Genomic DNA, 22,303 nt, shown 5'->3' on the forward strand with positions numbered 1-22,303 from the left:
GTATAGACACGGCTACTGTGTTCAATTTATCAATGACAGATGGCTGCCTTTGCGTTTACGCGACAGGGGGTTACAAGGTCGTATTGACGTGCGGAAATGGCAAAGAAATAATTAATGAGGTTTATTTGACTTGTCTTGTGTCGTTGGGGTGAACGCCTGGGTGTCCCCCATTGGCTTGCGTCACTCAAGTAATAGGAACACCACTATCAAGATGGTATGGTGGTTAACAGAAATTGCAGAGACTGACTGTGCGCAGCATGGAGATAATTATCCTTCCATTTTGCCAAGAAATTACAGCGGAGAGCGGAGTTATGTCATTATATGAAGACAGAGTGAGGGCGAAGAGAAAGGATAGGGGGAGAGAGAGAGAGAGAGAGAGAGAGAGAGAGAGAGAGAGAGAGAGAGACAGACAGACAGACAGACAGGCAGATAGAGTGAAAAATAGAGAGAGAGAGAGAGAGAGAGAGAGAGAGAGAGAGAGAGACAGAGAGAGACAAAGGACAGAGACAGAGACAGACACAGAGAGACAGAGCTAGACAGACAGACAAAATTGCTGGTGAGTGCACGAAGAAAGAGCTGAAATAGAAAGCCGCCACTGTGATACAATTATTGACAGTGAATAAGAATGAAAGAGATCGCTGGAGATAGACAGAGGCAAAAAAAATAAAAGAGTAAAAAGAGGAATGGAGAGATAGAGAGAGCGATGGAGAGATAGAGAGAGGAATGGAGAGATAGAGAGAGCGATTCCTTTCAGCATTCAGCAGAGCCCACGTTCACATTTCTCCCTCAGACATTCAACAGAGGACCGTCACAGGCCTCACACAATGACCCGCTTTTCTTAGAGAGAGAGAGAGAGAGAGACAGAGAGAGGGGGAGAGAGAAAGAAAGAAAGAAAAAAAGAAAGAAAGAGAGACACAGAGAGAGAGACAGAGACAGAGAGAGAGAGAGAGTGCGTCATTGACATAAACTGTGTGCATGTCAGCCATCAAAACAGACAAAATGATAGAGGCTGACCTACAAACGAGTAAAACTAGGCCTAGAATACAAGAACATTTTCCTCTGTTTCTCAGCCTTTGTTTCCTTTTTTTTTTTGGGGGGGGGGGGACTTTATGTTGATAGTGCAGTGAAGAGTTGCACAAGAAGTAAGCGGGGAGAGAGAGAGATGGGAGATGGGGAAAGGGTCGGCAAAGGACCCAGGCCGGAATCAAACCAGGGTGAGGAGCGTAGCAGATGAGTGCCCTAACGTTAGAACCTCAGTCGGGCCCTCAGTCTTTGTTTTCACTTTAAACCACATCAAATACTGTATTGTGACGCTATAGCACAACAGACTATTTATTATTTAAGTAGCTGAAGTACCTATTAAGGACCCTCACACGCAAACACGCACGCACGCACTCATGCCTAAAGCTGAAATAAGGCAGTGCAAGGATGATGGTTGTGCACGCGCACACAGACTCACAACATGTGACACGGGCATGGGGAAAGACATATCATATCCCAGAACGATGGCCGTGCGTGCAGACGCGTGCACACACACACACACGCAGACACACACACACACACACACACGCACACACATGCGCACACACACACATCCTGGAAGTGCAAAAAAAAAAAAAAAAAAAAAATCCCATTGGGGATGGCTACTCACCAGAAAGCACATGAAGTCGAGTGCCAGTACGGTGGGCACGCCCCCGAAGGGCAGCCCCTGCAGCACGGTGCTGCGTATGCGAGCTGAGTAGCAGTACTCCTTGGAGGAGTTGCTCTGGCAGCTCGTCTGGCCCACACAGCTGTGGGGCCCCAGGATCGGCATGCCGGCGGCGGCCCCAGGGCGCACCCTCTGCTCTCCTCTCCCCCCCCTCTGCCCCCCTTAGAGAGGTGCTACCCCCGCTGCGCCCTCCCACCAACACGCCTCCTCCTCCTCCTCCTCCTTCTCCTTTTGCGTCCTCCTTTGCGTCCTCCTACTCCTCCTGCTTTATTTCTCTTCCGCTGTTATTCTCCTCCCTTGGCACCTCCTTCTGTGCTGCTCCTTTTGGGACTCCTCCTCCTCCTCCTACTCTTCTTCTTTCCTGGAGCTCCTACCACTACTTTACTCCTCCTCCTCCTCCTCCCCAATGTAGGGCTGAGGGGTGGGGTAGAGGGTAGAGGGTAAAGACTTCTCCTGCACCTCCTCCTCTGGTTCCTCCTCTTGGTGTTCTCCTCCTCCTCCTCCTCCTCCTCCTCCCACTCTCCGTTGGCTGGAGTGGGGAAGGGGGTTGGGGCGGGGGAGAGGAGAGGGGGTGTGTGGTGCGGTCAGGTGCTTCTCCTCCCCTGGGGTTGGGGTAGTCAGGAGGGGCCCAATGCTATCGCCTCATGTTGCTGAAGACAGGATACCTGTGAGGATGGAGAGAGGGAGAGAGAGAGAGAGAGAGAGAGAGAGAGAGAGAGAGAGAGAGAGAGAGAGAGAGAGAGGGAGAGGGAGAAAGAGAGAGAGAGAGGGAGAGGAAGAGAGGGAGAGGGACAGGGAGAGGGAGAGGGAGAGAGAGAGAGAGAGAGAGAGAGGGAGAGGGAGAGAGGGGGGAGAGGGAGAGAGACAGAAAGAGAGAGAGAGAAAGAACGAAAGAAAGAAAGAAAAAGAAAAATAGAACATCAGTTAATGGAAAACATTACATTATTACATTACATTACTGTACATTACATTGCATTTGGCAGACGCTTTATAACCAAAGCGACTTTCAAAAGAGGACATAATCATAGCCAACATCACAGAAAACATGCTTGTTGCATTTTACTGTGACACACAATCAGCAAGTGCTCTTAACAGTGCAAAATGTACAAATTACAACCAAAGGCAGTAGAGAGCGTCTTGCAAAATGGGGGGCTGGAGTGAGAAGGATGGTGGAGGAATGTAGATGGTAGGGCTGTAACGATATTGGATCGAACCGAGAAATCGTGATACTCAGTCATGATACTGTATCATGGTGCAAAAAGGTAGTATCGTGATACGCCCTTTCAAAATATTGTTATCCTTAATTCCAGAAAAACAATCATAATGATATGATGTGATACTCCTTCCAGGCTTGAAATGAGATACATATCAGAAATCGTGAGGTGTATCGAACCGTAGGTCAAAAATTGTAATATGAACCGAATCATGAGTTGGGTGTATCGTTACAGCCCTAGTGGATGGCGAAAATGAAGGTAGACTGAACACAGCATTTTTTTTTCCGCAGTAATGCAAAAAAAAAAAAAGTCATAACGACACAGGAGGAAAACACATACTCCTGGGGTGCATCCCAATTTGTGACCTTGCCTCCTCGACTTGTGCTTGTCTCCTCATCCCGCTTCCTGGCCCCTCCTCCGTGGAGAAAACGATAAAGTTTCCCAGCTGTCAGCCTCGCCACAACAACTTTTGAGGGACTGTTTTTCATTCACCATCCCAATTACAAACGAGAAAAATACTTTAGAATTGAGCTTTTGCAACATATTGAAATATAATGCTGTTGTCAGTGATGTCATCATGACGAGAAGCGAGTGGAGGAGGCAAGTGGAGGAGACAAGGTCGCATATTAAGATGCACTCCTGGCTGCAAGGGTTGCCAGATGCGTCTGATCCTTTTCAGCCCAAAAACAATGCTCAAAAAAACGTCTGGGGGCACTAAATCCCGCCCAACGCCCAACTTTAACCAAACTGTATTGATTTCCATGGCCACAAATGTAAAGGAAATCCCTCCCAATGTCCGTTTTACCCCCGTTTTTACCCACAGACAGCCGTTCCTGCGCAGCCCAATTGGGCAGGAAACATCCCAATCTGGCAACACTGCCTGGCTGAGAGGATACTTCTGACTCACTCGCTGAGGACTCTCTCCTTGCATAACATCTTCCCTGACTCGCTCCTGAGTCTAGCCCGACTGAAATGTCAGTGGCATGTGTGTGCCTCTCCATGTGCAGTCAGCCGAGACATTTGCTAATGTCATTTTCACAAGGGTGCTAAAATCTATGAGCCATTTAAATGATTTTGCTATGAAGTGTGCGTGTGTGTGCGTGAGTGTGCGTGTGTGTGCGTGTGTGTGCGTGTGTGTGCGTGTGTGTGCGTGTGAGTGCGTGTGAGCGCGTGTGTGTGTGAGTGTGTGTGAGTGTGTGTTCGCGCGTGTGTGTGTGAGTGTGTGTTCGCGCGTGTGTGTGTGAGTGTGTGTTCGCGCGTGTGTGTTCGCGCGTGTGTGTGTTCTTGCATGTGTGCGTGCGTGCGTGCGTGCGTGCGTGCGTGCGTGCGTGCGTGCGTGCGTGCGTGCGTGCGTCTGTCTGTCTGTCTGTCTGTCTGTCTGTCTGTCTGTCTGTCTGTCTGTCTGTCTGTCTGTCTGTCTGTCTGTCTGTCTGTTTGCCATCTATGTGCTGTCTGCCTGTCATATTGATCAGATTACATTACATTATTACAATGCATTTGCAGACGCTTTTTTTCAAAACGAAAACGTCTTACAATACAAATCCAAATCCAAAGATGCTTCCATCTCACTTGGTAAGAGTCTCTGCTTGCATAACATCACTAAGTCGCTTTTCACTTACAGTATCCATACTTAACTGATATTTCTCTCGTTGTGACTGTCTAGACATTTGCTGGTCTAATTTTATCAAGGGCGATAACATCTATGAACCATTAGAATGAATTCACCATTTACTCAGTCTGCCTGCTTGTCTGTCTGTCTGTGGGTGGTTGACGTTTAAGGGCGTAACGCAAAAAAAAAAAAAAAGTTTTTCAAATTCCTGAAAAAAACAATGGATAAAAATTGGAAAAAAATATAAAAAAATAAAGCACTTAGTGGTCTGTGGAATTTCACCTTATTTTTGCCATTTTTAGGAAAATGTGTCCTGCATCAACACATAGCATAGGCATGTCACACCGCAGGAAAATGGAGTCACACCACAGGGAATTCATTGCATTATGGCCATTTTAATCCTTTTGTATACATGACTGACATCTGAGCTCATGCTAACTTGATAATGATATGGTGTTTAATCTTAATATGTGTTTTCATTAATAAAAAAACATTTTTTTCCTCCTATAAGAGCAGTCACACCACAGGACACCATAAAATGAACCTAAGCATTGCGTGACAGAAAGATTGCAATATGAAGACATATTAAGAGGTTAAGAGTCACCTTAAACTTCCACAGCACTCTCCAATAACTGAGGTACTGACTGGTTAGGAGCCAGTCTTTAAGACCCTTGTAGTTGGCCTTGCAGCTGCCCATTCACAAACATTGACATACATGTCACCCCACAGGACGCAATTTGTGTTACGAAATTGAACTTGTAGTTAATATTACTGTCTTGAGTTTTTTCCACATTCACATATCTTAATCTAAAGTTAAGATTTATGCGATCATGCCAAATGCTTCATACATTATCCAAAATGTTGTTGGTTAATTTATATATATATTATTATATATTGTTTCATTAATGTTACAGTCACACCGCAGGAAATTTGACATATAAACCTTTACATAAATCTTAACAATAATGTTTCTTCTCATCTAAGACTAATATGAAACATAATGTACCACATCTTCTTTCATTGACATTTGTTTTTTAAAGGAAAATAACAGTTTTGTAGGTTTTTAACCAATGTTACGAAAAAACAAGGCGTCACGTCTCCCACCCCTGTACTGTATGTGTGCCTGTCTGTCTGTCTGTGTATGTGTGCCTGTCTGGCTGTCTGTACTGTCTCTGTGCTTTAGTAGAGAAGGTGCGCTCAACTCCGAAAAGTTTCTTAGAAGGTCTTTGGGTGCGAGCAAACAGCAAAGTTCATGTATAGTAAAAAAGCCGCACTCCCGGGTCAATTTCTTGCAGTTTTAATACTGGGTTAGCATGGCAGACAGACAGACGTTTCGGCCTAAGCCTTCTTCAGCGTCTTTCTCTGTAAAGACGCTGAAGAAGGCTTAGGCCGAAACGTCTGTCTGTCTGCCATGCTAACCCAGTATTAAAACTGCAAGAAAATTGACCCGGGAGTGCGGCTTTTTTACTATACATGTACTGTCTCTGTGCCCGTCTGTCTGTGTACCTGTCTTTCTGTGTGTCTGCCTATGTGTACTGTCTGTCTGTACTGTCTGTGTGCCAATCTGTCTGTACTGTCTGTGTGCCAGTCTGTCTGTCTGTCTGTCTGTACTGTCTGTGGGCCTGTCGGCCTGCCTGCACTGTCCTGTATTGTACTGTTATTGCCTGTGTGTCTGCCTACCTGTATGACAAACTATGCTAGGTTATGAAACAAAATACCTATGCTCTGTCAAGAAAGGGCTCCAGTAAGTGTGTCTGAACGCATTCACAGTTCTTTCCCGCCACTCTTGTGTAACCCAACCCTGAGAAAGCATTTCCAGAAGAACAAAAAAGAGGATTAAAAAAAGACAGAAAACAAAAGAAGATGACATAACAGGGCTGCCAGACCCATCCGTGGCCTGCTCCATGATTACTATGGGCTTCTGTTGCAATGATGACAGTTAGGGCTTCCGCACACCGTCTCCAACAGCACTGCAGAACACATTCACCTGGGACACAATTCCAACCCCCAAACCCAATTTCACTCGAACATAGCATGGATAGTCAATGGGCGGCGCTGACAAAATAGAACTTGTCTCTAATCGCTATCCGATATCCGGAAATGTCCGCGGACAGTGTGCGGGGTTCTATTGAAAAAAATGGAATCAAACTTTTGCGGAGCAGTGCTCTGCACTTTGTCGGAGCAGGTGTGCAGAAGCCCTTATTCTTCCTCCCAGATATTTTCATAGCCCTCTACTGCAGCGTTTCCCAACCTGTCTTGTGTACAAGTGTTGCCAGATGTGTCTGATCAAATCCCGCCCAAAAAAAGGTGCTCAAAAACCGCCTGGAGCCGCTAAATTCCGCCCAATGAGTTTGCCCTCATTTTGTCAGCAGAGTCACACCAAAATACTCAACACGTGAGCACTTTAACAGGCCTTAATTGTCTATCCCTCACTAGTCCTTTGCTCGTGAACATTTCACATCTCATTGCTACCCTAATAGAAATACGTGAAGCATTTTCCCTTACCACGCAGAAAAGAACAGCAAGCGGCAGCAGGGCTTTCGCTTTACTTCAGTTAAGTTCAGCCTTTAGAAATCCCCTGCCCTTTGGTCAGCTCCACTAATGACTGAATGATCCTTAAAGGGGTATGCCACTATTTTGGGGCTTACTACAGTTGAAATCGTTGGCCCGGGTTTATAAAGGTGGTAAAGTGTCTTATTTTTCATGTTAAGCGTTGTCTTGCTTTAAGACAAGTTAAAAGAGGGAATATGTCGCTAAGCTAGTAAAAGTCAATGGATCCGTGTAGCATTGTAGCATGATCTACCAGTGAATGCGCACACGTACGTGCGTGCGTGCGTGCGTGCGTGCGTGCGTGCGTGCGTGAGTGCGTGCGTGAGTGCGTGAGTGCGTGAGTGCGTGAGTGCGTGAGTGTGTGCGTGCGCTCATTTCATGTTTTAAGTGCACAGCCTTGCACATCCATGCCACCATAACCGCGCGAATAGACCAGGCGCGATGCGATTCAAGCGACAGAGTGCAGCAGCAAGCGATACGAGCAATTGAGGAGACTAGAGTATGTCCGTATAGGCAGAAGGCAAAGCATTCAAGCATTCCCATTGCCTATGGTCACTGACCTCTATACAGTCATTGGCTGTTGAGGCTTGTCGCCGAACCGCGTCATAGAAAGTTGAAAAGATTTCAACTTCAAACTGTCGCGCTCGTCGCGCAAATCGCTCTAGTCTCCAGAATCGCTTTTGTCGCGTGGCTCAATACAAAGTCAATTACTTCCGTCGCTCGCCTCGCTCAGATCGCCACTGGTGTATTTCTGCGGTAACCCATCCCGACCTACTACCACAGGGAATGTGTTTACATTGCATTGAATTACATCACATTTCATATCTCAAAATTGTTCAGATGAACAACCTGGCAGACAAATTACTGTGTAGAAAGACTAATATATCATGAATAAATTCTGGCCCCGCTGCGTCATTTTGTTTGGCCCGCGAGATCATTTCAAATATGTACTACAATTGGTCCACATACACCATGACAGTAATATAGTGTATTAAGACTTGAACATGACATTTGGTGTGTCGCCGGAATATCAGAGGGCACAGGCCAATGAAACAGCTCGCACTCCTATGCCACAGAATGTGCAGGCACATTTTCACTACGATGGAAGAAGACGGTGTGATGAAGACTGTTATACCGTTGAAACTTGTGAGAAGTACAAGAAAAACTCGAATGTGATGGTAATCTGTTCATGAAATAAAAAAAAACAGTAATAAGTGTGTGCAGAGAAGCGCTAAACCCCTTTTTTAAAATTAATATGGAGTTTGGCCCGCAACTTTGTTCCAGATTTTGATTTTGGCCCTCTTGTCAATTTGAGTTTGCCACCCCTGTGGCACTAGAACAGATGAGATGGCAGCAGGTGAGTCATGCTGTGGGGAAGTGAATCATCAGGTTTATTTTTAATACGCCTCCTTTTCCATTGACTGAGGACAGTAGTACACACTCTCTACACAGAGTCAGAGTGCACAAATAAAAATAAAAATATATTCAAGCAGCCCTGAATCAGCTGATGGTAAGAAGAATCAAGTGAAGTGTGAAGAGTGTGTGTGTGTGTGTGTGTGTGTGTGTGTGTGTGTGTGTGTGTGTGTGTGTGTGTGCGTGCGTGCGTGCGTGCGTGCGTGCGTGCGTGCGTGCGTGCGTGCGTGCGTGCGTGCAGGTGCATGCATGTGAACCTTGCAACTTTGTTCACCTTTGTCCACAACAACAAACAAGGAATCTAATTCCCGATAGGGGTCATTCCTTTCAGATCATGTCCATTAATTGCTACTAAAAATAGTGCAAATTCAGAGAACATCAATGCTCTTCTTCATACCGTAGAATATCGTCACAATATCCAAGGAAAAAAGTTGTTATAAGCTACAATCCAGAGACTTTTTATCAGCAAGTCCTTCCTAACCCAGAAAAAAATTACATGGAAGAATACAGCAGTTAAAATAAAACAAACAAAAAAAATCCTCAGGAGGGATAAACTCCTGAATCGGCACTGTTCTATTTGGATTTAACTGCTCGTTTGGCCGGACGGACCACACTTGCTTTCCATGGGAACAAAGCAAACGAATTAAACCAGAAAACAAACAAAAATCTCTGTCAAAACATAGCATTCATTCATTCTATCGTCCCTTCCTCTCAGTCAAGCGCTCTCTCTCTCTCTCTCTCTCTCTCTCTCTCTCTCTCTCTCCCTCTCGCTCCCTCCCTCTCTCTCTCTCTCTCTCTCTCTCTCTCTCTCTCTCTCTCTCTCTCTCTCTCTCTCTCTCTCTCTCTCTCTCTCCCCTTGCTCCATGTGTTTCTCTCCAGAGTATTTACCAGTCATTCCAGAGGCAGTGCAAATACAGCAGGTGGGTGGCTGACGTGGGGTGTGGTGTGAAGCAGCAGCAGTATTACAGTACAGCATACCATAGCCAGCCTGCCTGAGAACTGGAGACCCAGCCTTAACAGCAGGGAAATACATTTGCACCAGCCAAATAATGATCAAGAAAAGAAAAAGAAAGAAAAAAAAGGCCAAACGTTGTGTCTCAAACCTCTGGGGCACCCGGGTTTGATTCCAGCCCAAGGTTGCTTCATAGCTTACTAGTCTTAAATTTAGAGCAGGGGACGAATGTGATTGGATGACGTGCAAAGTCAAGCACAGTGCAGAAAAAGCAGCTGTGATGAAGCTATATGAAGCCAACTTTCTATACTGGCCTTGAGGTGAGACATTGGGGATTGGGGAGACTTACAGGAGACTTGTTGGCAACTGACCTCTCAAACAGTGGCAGCAGCAACAGCAGCAGCCAGAAGCAGCCACAGAATGTTATTTAGTATTTAAAACATGAAATTAAAATGAGTTTGTGACTAATTTACTGTCTTTCATTAATAATGCAGAGGGATTATGGATGTGTTCTCTTCAAGATGAGGAAAGTCACAAATCATCGAGCGTCAAACAATTTTATTATTAATGTTTAAATAATTCAACAGCTCCTTCAAGTATAGGAGAGCGAGTGCACGCACGAGAGAGGGAGAGAGAGAGAGAGAGAGAGAGAGAGAGAGAGAGAGAGAGAGAGAGAGAGAGAGAGAGAGAGAGAGAGAGAGAGAGAGAGAGAGAGAGAGAGAGAGAGAGAGAGAAAGCGTGTGCGCGCACGCGAGAGAGAGAGGGAGTAGACAGACTACTTGCCCCGGACTTAACAACAGGGAGAGCGGATTCAATGGGACCATTCCACTCCCCCCATTAACCAGGCAAGAGGACTGGACCAAAGGTTGCCGGTTCGACTCCCGACCCATCAGGTTGGTCGAGGTAGTAATTAACCAGTGCTCTCCCCCTGTGGCGTCCCGCCGCACTGCTTCCTTGGGGCTCCATTGAGGGCTGCCCCCTTGCACAGGTGAGGCATAAATGCAATTTCGTTGTGTGCCGTGTTCTTGCTGTGGAGTGCAGTGTCACAATGACAATGCGAGTTGGAGTTTCCCAATGGGCTTTCACAACCAGTAATAAAGGTGAGAATTGGCAAAGGTTTCACGATTCAATATCATCACGATACACATGCCACATGTGTAGCGGCCGAGTTGTGCTGTGTCAAGCAGTGCCGGGTAGAAAACGGGCAGTGGAAGTGACCCTTCAGTGTTGAATTAGCACTTGTGAAATATACTGTGTGTCCATTCACACTCTCTGGGCGCATTCAGGCCGACTGAGAACCGTGCCGGTGCCCGTTACCGCACCTAATCGCGAACCAACCAGCGTGTTCATGCCGCAGATCCTAGCATTCGTGAACCGGTTCGCAGGTCAGCACTTTAGTGCCGAACGCAACTGGTGCTGGTACCGGCACCGGCACCGGCACCGGCACCGGCTCCGTTCTGGTCAGTCTGAAAGCAGTATCTCAGATAGAGCCATAATGTAAAACTCAATGAAACGCTCGGCCAAGCACGGAGAGAGCTGGGTCTGTGGAGGACAGGACACGGTGTCTTAAATGTAGACCTGCAAACGCACCTAAGACAGGTGCCACAGGGCAGGGCAGCTGGCAGATTTGGCGGGGCACAGGACAAAGTCGCCTGAAAGGGCCCCTCCCCCTCAATACCCGAGTCGAGTCCGGCCGGAGTCATTTCCAGATCCTCCCCTGTCTCTCTGTCCCATTCGCTTCCTGTCACCATCTTCGACTGTCCTGTCAAATAAAGGCATAAAAGGCCCTACATTTTTTTTATTTTTTTTTTAAAGAAAAGGAAACTAGACCCGCCCTTCTTTTCTGGCACAGCAGAGGACGCCCGAGGAGACAACAGCCGACTGGTGACTGGTGTATTGGATGGGCCTGTCTTCCAATTACATAACCTTAGAACTGTATAGCAAGTTGAGAGACAGAAATGTTAAAAAAAAAAATAAAAAAAACATGAAATGAGAAACCACACCAAAAACGAAAATAAATGAAATAAAAACAAAAGATGAATGACTACAAAGTAAGAGAGAGAATAAAGAAGGGCATAACACATGGAGACAGACGAGAAAAGAGTACCATAGGTCATCCTTATAAAAAGGGCTGGAGAGAGATGCAATAACTGACAAAACAAGAAACAGGAAAAAGGAGAGATGATAAAAGAGCATGATGAAAGTGGACATAGTCAGAGAACGAGAGAACGAGAGAGAGAGAGAGAGAGAGAGAGAGAGAGAGAGAGAGAGAGAGAGAGAGAGAGAGAGAGAGAGAGATGGGTCTGAAATAGGATGATGAAACCCCCTGACAGACATCCACAGAGAGATGGACGGATGGACATCAAGTAAGAGAGGAGGATACAGAGAGAAAGATAGAGAGGATAACTCTGTGTGTGTGTGTGTGTGTGTGTGTGTGTGTGTGTGTGTGTGTGTGTGTGTGTGTGTGTGTGTGTGTGTGTGTGTGTGTGTGTGAGAGAGTGAGTGAGTGAGTGAGTGAGTGAGTGAGTGAGTGAGTGAGTGAGTGAGTGAGTGAATGATAGAGACAGAGAGACAGAGAGCGATTGAGAGTAGATGAATATGGCAAAAACGATGGAAAATGAGACATGTAGAGAGCTAGGGAGAAAAACAGTGTGAGAAAGAGAGAGATACATGAGAAGAATTATGGAAAAGAGAATAAGGAAAATGAGACAGACCGAGCGAGATGAAGAGGTGGAACATCAAGTATGTGAGAAAAAAAGAGAGGGACATTGTGTAGAGCAAAAAATGAGAAAAATGTAGAAAGCAAAATGAGGGTTAAGAGAGAGAGCGAGAGAGAGAGAGAGAGAGAGAGAGAGAGAGAGAGAGAGGAGAGAGAGAGAGAGAAAGAGAGAGCAAGAAAGAGAGAGAGAGCAATTTTCAGTCCAAAGACAGACAGTACCAGAAGACTTTTATTTCGAAAGGGAGCTTTCGGAATAAGCAGGAAATACAGGTGAAAGATGAAGGGAGAGGGAGAGAGAGGAGTAGACAGCAGGGCTGCACGATATAAGAAAAACTTGCGATACATGATAACATGACTGTATACTGTGATATCGATATTAATTGCAATATTTAATATATGCATATATTTTCCCCTCTCTACTTGCCATTCTACACTTTATCATGTATAAAACAACTGAGAGCATTTTTTTATTGCCAACATTATTTTTTAGATGCGTCCCACGCATCTCTATAAGAGGCTTTGGTGTCCGTCCGTCCTTCCGTCCGTCCGTCCGCCCTCCCGTGATGGGTTTCTGAATTGTGATTCCCTCTTGTGATTCCCTCTTGTGTCCACAAGGTGGCAGTCGCTCAGTTTTGGCCTGGAGCTCATGCGTGCAAACCAAAAGCTCTTTGCCAGTGAGAAAAACATGGCGGCACTTCCTGTTGATTTTCACATGAAAGTTTTGCTTAATTTAAAGTCCCTAAGCGACTATAAATGTTGTGGCTTCCATATATTGATGTAAAAGTGCCCCACAAAGTAATGAAGCACAACAAAGTTACTCCACATTACCATTTGACCACTCGTTTTTCTATGCTAACAGGGTAGCCAATGTAGCATTGTAAATGATCCAGGGAGAAAGGGGGAAATGTTGTGATTTCAGTCCGCCTGAGGCAACGATTTTCGTGGGGAAGATGACCTGCATCTCGGTGGCATTGGACCACGCCCCCGTGCCTTATTTGGCTCGCTCAGCACGTGCGTCCTCAGTCCAATCGCAATGCTTTATTTTCCCCAGACGTTTAATCGCATTTAAGTGAAAGTGCCATGTATACACATTGCAAAATAACTCTTAATCCGATCTATTTAAATCGCATTTATTAAATCGGACTTAAAAACATCATGTACACGTAGCCAATGTCTCATTTGGTACGTTTACATGAGGCATTTAAATCCGATTTAACTCACTTTAAATCTCATTAAAACTTAATTCCACTTTAAAAACATCATGTAAACACTTACCGAACAGGATTTAAGTTTATTCCGATTTAAACTTAAGTCCGATTAAAGTGGGTGGTTTATTCCTCTTTTAAATCCGATTAAACACGTTCCTCTGTCATGTAACCTTTTAATCAGAATTACAATAAATCCGGTCGTTCCACGCATGCTCGTTGACCACACGATGGCGCCAAGAGCCCGTGCTCTTTGTCAGTGAGAAAAAGATGGCGGCACTTCCTGTTGATTTTCACATGAAAGTTTTGCTTAATTTAAAGTCCCTAAGCGACTATAAATGTGGTGGCTTCCATATATTGATGTAAAAGTGCCCCACGAAGTAATTAAGCACAACAAAGTTACTCCACATCACCCTTTCACCAGTTCGTTTTTCTAAGCTAGGAGGGTGCTAACTAGCATTTGAAAGAACCAGACCCAAAGGGGATTTTACCAGCCTTGAGTCCACTGAGGGAATTCATTTTCGGGCTGAAGATAAGCTTGTGTCCCAGTAGTTCCCCGGAGGTTTGGCGACCACGCCCCCACGCCTTATTTGGCTCACTCAGCACGTGCGTCCTCAGTCCAATCGCAATGCTTTATTTTCCCCAGACGTTTAATCGCATTTAAGTGAAATTGCCATGTATACACGTCGCAAAATAACTCTTAATCCGATCTACTTAAATCCGATCTATTAGATCCGATTCAAAAACATCATGTACACGTAGCAAGTGATTAGTTTAAGGAACTTGGTTTGTCTGTTACGGTCCACGAAGACAATATCCACGTGAAAACGCAAACGCCTGCAAACCACTGTTTTGACAGAAATACAGTTCACCTGTTGCCTACTCTGTTTTCTTCCCAAAGCGGCATTTAAAAGTATTCCATGAAATCCAACATCAACGTCACTTCAAATAGGTGACAGCATCATGCACACACATGAAATAACACTTCAGTGAGGGGGGGGACATCACTGCTCTCATATTAAAGTGAAAAGAGAATTTCACATTTTAGTTTATTTAATGTAGGCCTATGCAAAATTGCAAATAGCCTATTCATTGAAATGTTTCATTGTAATTCATTGTAATGTTTGCCTGTTTTTTTATGTTTGTAATTATTTATTTTTTTTAAATAAAAAATCGTGATTAAAAAAAAAAATAGCCTAACAAAAATAGAGATTTTATGTTAAAAAAAAATGTGATATGGGATGGACCGATGGCCCCCCTAAGCTAAATTCGCCTTAGGTCCCCACATTGCTAAATGTAGTGTATGGATTATTTTGAAAAGACAGTAACATGTAATCAGCAATGCATTACAGTTTTTCAGTAAATTGCCCAACACTGTTGAAATCCTATGGTACTTTTTCAAATCCAGGCTTATACAGTACATGGTAGGCTTATTGATAAATTGCCTTGACAGGTTATGAGGAGGCCAAGGGGGCGTTTGGGCAAAAAAGGTTCAGAACGGGCATAGACGGACGCATCTGTTGTCCGCCTGTCGGACTTGTTATTAGGAAAAAACATGGCTAATATATAGCATCAACTTAAAATGACAAAATTTTTAATGCATTTTTGAACCTTCTCATCAGATTTGCCATTATTAAAAATTAAAATCTGTTTGCGATATGTGCACAACTTTTGCGATACGTATATCGCAAGCTGTGATATCGCGATATCGATACATTTTCGATATATCGTGCAGCCCTAGTAAACCCACAGAAAGGAAGAGATACAGATGGAGAGATGTAGACACAAAAGGAAGAGAGAGATGTGTACCAAACAGGGAAGGGAGGTCAGAGTGAGATGTAGTGAGAAAGAGAGGAAGAGGGAGACAGAGAGGGGAGGTCAGAGAGAGATACTGTATACAGTAATGAGAAAGAGAGGAAGAGGGAGACAGGGAGGGGAGGTCAGGGAGAGATACTGTATACAGTAGTGAGAAAGAGAGAAAGATGGAGGGAGGAATAAAGGGAGTGTTTGGCTGCAGCCTTACTGCGGCAGATGGCTTTGCAAGACCGTGACACAGACCTGCCTTTCTCTGCACCTCTCTATCCCTCTCTCTCTATCCCTCTCTCTCTCTCTATCCCTCTCTCTCTCTCTCTCTCTCTCTCTATCCCTCTCTCTCTCTCTATCCCTCTCTCTCTCTCTCTCTTTCTCTCTCTCACACACAGAGACAGGGCACAGGGGAGATAAAACAGAATGGGTGGCGAAGCAATCAGCTGTGACGGAAGCAAACGAGTGACACGCAAGCAGGCACACACAGACACACAGACACACAGACACACAGACACTCTTCCTCACCCCCAAAATGAAAACTCAAGAGAATGCCAACAAAAAATAAGGATGTTGGAATACAAACACATCTACATCGGATCCAGACAGGTGGTTCTAGTTACCAAGGCAACCGTCTCCTTCCCCCGTGGTACCCTATTGGGTGCTGTAACCTTGGAAAATGAAAGCGAGAAAAATGCCTGCAAGGCGAGTCTGGGAAAAATAGCAGCAGGTGGCCATCAATGTGCACCACTAAGTCAGGCAGGCAGCTCTGCTCGGACAACCCTATGAATGAACAGACTCGTGCCATGCCATGGCAAAGCCACGCCCCATGGCATGTGCGCTATATCGCCTAAGCATTGTGAACAGACTCCACATTAAACCATATCACACCACTGGGTGCCACGTAAAACATCACCATTCTCAATGTTTCTACCACATCACACACCTCAATGGCACACAACCCCACCCCACCACACCACACCAGACCACATGTACTGTCTACAGCATTTGCAGACATGTACAGTGTTCTGTCTGACTCCAAATCATTTGCTTTGTCTATTGTGTTTGTTGTACAGCACTGTTATATGCACTTCTACTTGTTCTTAGGTGAATGGATAACTACCATTTGCCTGAGTCAGATTGTAGGCTACTGTACTACAGGTGCAATAATAATTTAATAATAATTGTATTTGTATAGCACTGTATCATACAAGGCATGTAACTCAAAGTGCTTAACAAACGGGAAGAAACATCATTGTTAGAGATGGATTTTAAAAAAATGCAGGTTATATTTTGGCTGTACCGGTATCTCCCAGAGACTAGTACAACTCGTTGTGCACATAATGTATAACAACTTTATTTTTTATCTGGGCAGAAACCCTTGAACCTCCAACAACATATACTAGCCTGTAACAATCTAGCCTAACACCCTAAATCTTTTTGGAAATCGACAACACCCATAGAGGAAGGGAGGGTGCATTCTTGTTCTCTGGCCCAGGAGCCCATGGAGCCATGCTCCGTTCCTGTGCCACACCACATGCACCTGTTGCCTGCTGCGTGTCCCAATGGTGATAGTGACAGCTGATAGTGTTGTGCAATTTGACTACAAATATTTTGATTTGTCTATTGAAATTTTGATTACTTCATTGTGTTTTTTTATATTGCAAATTGTAATATTTGTACACACTACTAACCCTACAAGTTATATTTTTTACATATCATTAAGAGTCTAGCTGATTTCCTTGTTCCCTTGGCCGAAAAAAAACTGATGATGATTTTGACAACAAGCTACTGTATGACTTCTTTCTGATGCAATACATCATTATTGCATTGTACAGTATTTCATTATGATCCTACTACAGGTTGCATGTGTAGAGAGAGAGAGAGAGCTTACATCAATGTCAAACTCCTTGCATGAAGTACTGGGCCAATAAAACTGATCGACTCCGACTCCCATTCCGACCACACCACAGCCTCGACAAGCCCACCACTTTCCCCATATGCATGGCCGTAGCCAGCATTGAGGTCAGCGAGGTCCGGACCTCCCTAACTTTTCAGGGAAAGTGTGTTTTTAAGTGTTTAAGAGTTATATTTTCCATTCATCATCACCATCAATTTCTGAGTGTGCCTACTCAAAATGTTTTGGAAATCTACATTTTCCATGCTTTCATACTTTTCTCTACTTGGTCAGACCAGTAGATGTTAGTTTATTCCAGTAAATATACATGAAAACATCACATTTGTGAAGGGTTATGCATTTTGGAAATAAATGACAAAAATGACATATGCTACTATGCAAAAATTTTGGCACGCCGTGCACATACATTATGGACCTCCCTAAATTCAAAACCCTGGCTACGGCCTTGCCCATATGACGCAATACAGGAGCAGCAGCACACAGACTTGTTGTGATTTAACACTCACCATTAACAGCATATAAACATGCCATCTGGAAAGAAAAGGAGAGGTGGGAGGGAGAGAGAGAGAGAGGGGAGAGTGTCACAGGTGTGTGATCGGTGAGGCTCTGCAGCACAAGCCCCGCGGTGGGGAAGAGGAGGATTATGGGAAGGCAGGACCGGGCGGCTCCCCTTGGGGATGGGAGACGAGACGAGACGAGAGCTGCTCCCTGGGGACACTGGTGGCACGGTGTGTGGCCACAGTGTGTGTGTGCGTGTGAGAGAGAGAGAGAGAGAGAGAGAGAGAGAGAGAGAGAGAGAGAGAGAGAGAGAGAGAGAGAGAGAGAGAGAGAGAGAGAGAGAGAGAGAAAGGTGTGTGTGTGTGTGTGTGCGTGCGTGCGTGCGTGCGTGCGTGCGTGCGTGCGTGCGCACACACGTGCGCTCTATTTGGCCCAGTAACAGTTTGAGAGAGAGACGGGACCTCGCCTTCACTCTATGCAGAGTGAGCTGACATTTGCCTGTGTGTGGATGTGGATGTGTGTAGTGTGTGTGTGTGTGTGTGTGGTAAAGATTCACAATGTGCAAAATATTGTTGTGTCTAGTGTGTGTGTGTGTGTGTGTGTGTGTGTGTGTGTGTGTGTGTGTGTGTGCGCGTGCGTGCGTGCGTGCGTGCGTGCGTGCGTGCGTGCCTGTGTGTGTGCAGTGCACTGGTGTTGCTGCTGATGGTGGTGGTATTGCCACTTGTTTCGTAACCAGCTCTCTGCAGCGTTCTGACTGCACATGTCACCACATTGTCAACTGAAAACGCTTAATGGAGGCCGATGGTGGTGCAACCATGGGCAAGCCAGCCCCAGTCTCTCGGGACTATCTACAATATAAAATGCCCAAGATAGGGACTGACAACTAATTCATGAAAGAAATTAATTAATCATTGATTAAGGTATCGTGCAGTTAATATAATTCAATCATTCAATGAGGAGCAATTGTTACATAGTGTTAAAAATGTCTCTGGGTATTCTATCGATTAAATTATAAAATGTTTCTGTAGGTCTACTTTTACTAGTAGGTAAAATTGCACTTCGCTTACACAAAAAGGTGGATCTTCTCCATGTCCGCCATTTTGACTGTCCAGAAATTGTCATTTTTAGCAGCAAAACTTACTGTACTTTGGTCATACAAGGAAGCGTTAGTTTACTACGTAGTAAACAGTATAAAATCAAATTTGGCAGTTAGCAGCACAGACAGTTTCAATGAGCAGCACAGTCGCAATACCTACTCTGGCCACCATCCCACACAGGGCACCTTTAGCTCCTCTCTTCCACTTCCATTTCTCCTTCCTCTCCAGGGTTGCCAGATGAGGCTGATGATTTCCAGCCCAAAAAATTCTCAAAACTCGCCTGGAAGCACAAAATCCGGCCCAATTCTATTGATTTCTATGGCAAAAATTGGGCAGGTTTTTCTACTAAATGCCATTTTTTCCCACACACGGCCATCCTAAGCAGCCCAATTGGGCGGGAGACAGCCCAATCTGGCAACACTGTTCCTCTCCTCCTCGTCCTCATGCTATCTTTTCCATTACATTCCACTCCATCTCCTCTCCTTCGCCTTCCCAACCCCGCCCTCCTCACCTCCGTTCCCTTCCCCTCCCGACTGTTCCCCCCTCCACCCACCTCTCCTCTCCTCTCCTCTCCATCCTTCCACGTCCTCTGCCCTCCGTTTCCCCATTCTGTTCCCCCTCTGTTCTCCTCTCCCATCTTCTCCTCTTCTCTCCTCCCTGTACCACTCCCACGTCCTCCTCCTTCTTCCCCTCCCCCACTCTGCTCTACTCCCATAGGCTGCATCATCACTGACCTACTTTTTATACCCCCCTGACACACCCACCCACACACACACACACACACACACACACACACACACACACACACACACACACACACACACACACACACACACACACACACACTCAGCATGAGCTAACAAGAGTAGAGCGGCAATTTTTTTCTGCTCCAGTTGTGCACATTCATTGCCTTCTTGCGCGCGTGTGTGTGTGTGTGTGTGTGTGTGTGTGTGTGTGTGTGTGTGTGTGTGTGTGTGTGTGTGTGTGTGTGTGTGTGTGTGTGTGTGTGTGTGCTTTGCGTGTGTGTTGTCTGTCAGGTGACTCAGGAGTGGAAAAGGGAGGAGAGGTATGCGAGGAATGGTGGCAAGGGTGTGGAGAAACGGAGGGTGAGAGAGAGGAAGATGAGAAAAAGAGAGAGAGAGCGAGAAAGGAGTAGGACTGAGAGATGGAGACGATGGAGGGTGAAAGGGAGGGAGGGAGAGATTGAGAGAGAGAGAGCAGATGCAGAGAGCGAAAGAGAGAAGAGAGAGCAAACGAAAAGATAAAAAAAGGGGTAGGGAAGGATGGTTAGAAGGAGTAGACGGCAAAAGACGGGAGGGGGTAAAGGGAGGAGGGAGAGAGAGCAGGAGGGAGGGAGGGAGGAGGAAAAGAGAGAGAATAGTACACAGTGTACCCCTGCCTATGTCTGGCTGAGTGCGCCCAGCATCCCAGCATGCAATGTTCTACTGTACAGAGTCCACTATTTACAGAAACCATGCCCAATGCTGCCTTGCACACGTCTCTGTTATCTCTGTCCAGGGTACTAAATAGGCCTGCACAACATATCAAAAATGTTTTGAAATCGTGATATCGAGAGTGCCGATATGTGTATCGCGAAAATGACTTCATTATCGATAACAAGTAAAACATTTTCTGCTGTCCAATCACTAGCTTAATGTCAACAAATGCATGAGAAGCTACTAAATTAACTATATTAACTGTTACTAAATTACTAAATTAACGGTTTTAAATCACCAGCCAAAATGGCTGGTAGATGCTAACCTTACTAGCCAAACACACTCACTAATGGGTCAATGGGGCTGATAAGTTTTATTTTCTACCAGCCAAACAGAGTTTTCATCAGCATTTGGCTGGTTGGCGGGTGTCAATTTAGAGGCCTGTCTCTGTCTATCTTCAAGTAACACCCTTAAATTCTCCCTTCCTTAAATAAAAAAAAACATCTTCCATTCCATTTCTATCTTTTTTTCTCACCGTCCATTTATGTACAGTAAACTGGACCCGTTTACAGCTGTGAAGAACGCTGCCTGCCTTCCTCTATATTACCACATTACCACTACATTACACACCTCAGTTTCTCCTTTACAGCATCTCTTTTTATATATATATATATCTATATATGTTTAGGGGCTCTTATGCCTTTATTTGATAGGAAAGTCTGAGATGGTGACAGGAAACGAGTGGGACAGAGAGACGGGGTGGGATCGGGAAATGACAACCCAGCCGGACTCAAACCGGGGACCCCGTGGGCATGCAAGCCCAAATGTGGGGGGCTTAGCGCGATGCGCCACAGCGCCCTCCTCTTTACAGCATCTCTCACTTCTCTATTTATCTCTCTCTTCTTTCCATTCCATCTCTCGTTTTATGCATACTGGGCCCCCTGCGTTTTGCATTTGAATTTGCATTAGAATTTGCATTTTATATAGATTGAAAAGGTATATTCTCGAAATACTTGAATGGCAAGAATTCACACAGGTGATAGGACCCCTGAAGAGTCATTTTCAATAATACAATGCAAAAGTCAAAAATGGTAGATACACCGTTTGGCAAATAAACTCTTCGTTTCTCATTTGCTCCCCATCTCTGCATACTGTGCATCCAGCATACAGCTGTGTTGTATTTTCCTTTGCCTCTCTTTCGACATCCCTGACGCCTGTTTTCCGTCTCATATTTCCTCTCTATCCCCCTCTTTTGTGCAAACCGAGCGTCTTATTCAAAGCTGTGCATAACCTTCTCCATCCTCACTCCATTCCACACTCACTGTTTTCATCTCTATGTTTTATAGCTCTGTTGCTCACCCTCTCTTCTTCTCATGATTTATGTGGGGACTATCTTTCTCTCTAGGAGTGCTGCTCGGCATCCAGGCTCAAAAGGTACTTCTGCTTGAGAAGCAGACAGAAAGCGGTGAAGAGGAAGTCGTTTTTTTCCCACTTCTCGATTTTAAATGAGAATTTTAGGAACAAAAAATAAGACAGACCTATCTTGTTGAAAATCTTAGCTGTCTCCATCTGCCCCTCTCTCAAAACTTCTAAAAGATGCTGAATAGGGGAAAGTCACTCAGTCCCATAATGAGGAGGTATCAGTTCCCATACCAAATTTGCCACATTTTATGAAGTGTGTGCTTGTTAAAACTTACAGTGCATGCATATCCCATACGATTTCACAATGGGGCATGATTGGAAGACAACATGGCAATAACCAGGACAATGAGGATGATGATGACAATATGAATAACGATGATGATGCACCTTGTAAACGCACGCGTAACATCGGCACACACCAATTCTTTGGTGCTACAGTAATCCATTACACCGACCTGCCACTATTTATTAACAATAGATTTTCACACGTCGCACAACTAAAGAATTACAAGACTGATTATTTTTTCACATATACATTTTTTTCTATATTTCTTTATTGTGATTGGACAGTGTGAGAGACAGGAAGCGAGTGGGGAGAGAGAGACGGGGAAGGACCGGCAAAGGACCCAAACCGGAATCGAACCCGGGACGCCGGCGTAACAACCCAGTGCCCCACCGTTAGGCCACAAGACTGCTCATTTGATGAACATTGCATTGCATTACATTGACTCTTTCATCCAAAGTGACTTTGGGTACAGG

The 22,303-nt window shown here is 45.1% G+C and overlaps 1 protein-coding gene across 2 annotated transcripts in view; it reads right to left on the reverse strand.

Annotated features, from left to right (window-relative positions):
• Window positions 1-22,303, reverse strand: part of LOC134447844 (CSC1-like protein 2) — a 143,560-nt gene that overhangs the window by 100,931 nt on the left and 20,326 nt on the right. For both annotated transcript variants that reach the window (XM_063197532.1, XM_063197523.1), the window contains exon 2: window positions 1,652-2,373. In XM_063197532.1, the coding sequence (XP_063053602.1) occupies window positions 1,652-1,813 (162 nt within the window). In that variant the 5' untranslated portion in view covers window positions 1,814-2,373. The remainder of the gene's footprint in view (window positions 1-1,651; window positions 2,374-22,303) is intronic.

This window comes from Engraulis encrasicolus, chromosome 1 (assembly GCF_034702125.1).
Source record: "Engraulis encrasicolus isolate BLACKSEA-1 chromosome 1, IST_EnEncr_1.0, whole genome shotgun sequence".
NCBI classification, from domain to species: Eukaryota; Metazoa; Chordata; class Actinopteri; order Clupeiformes; family Engraulidae; genus Engraulis; species Engraulis encrasicolus.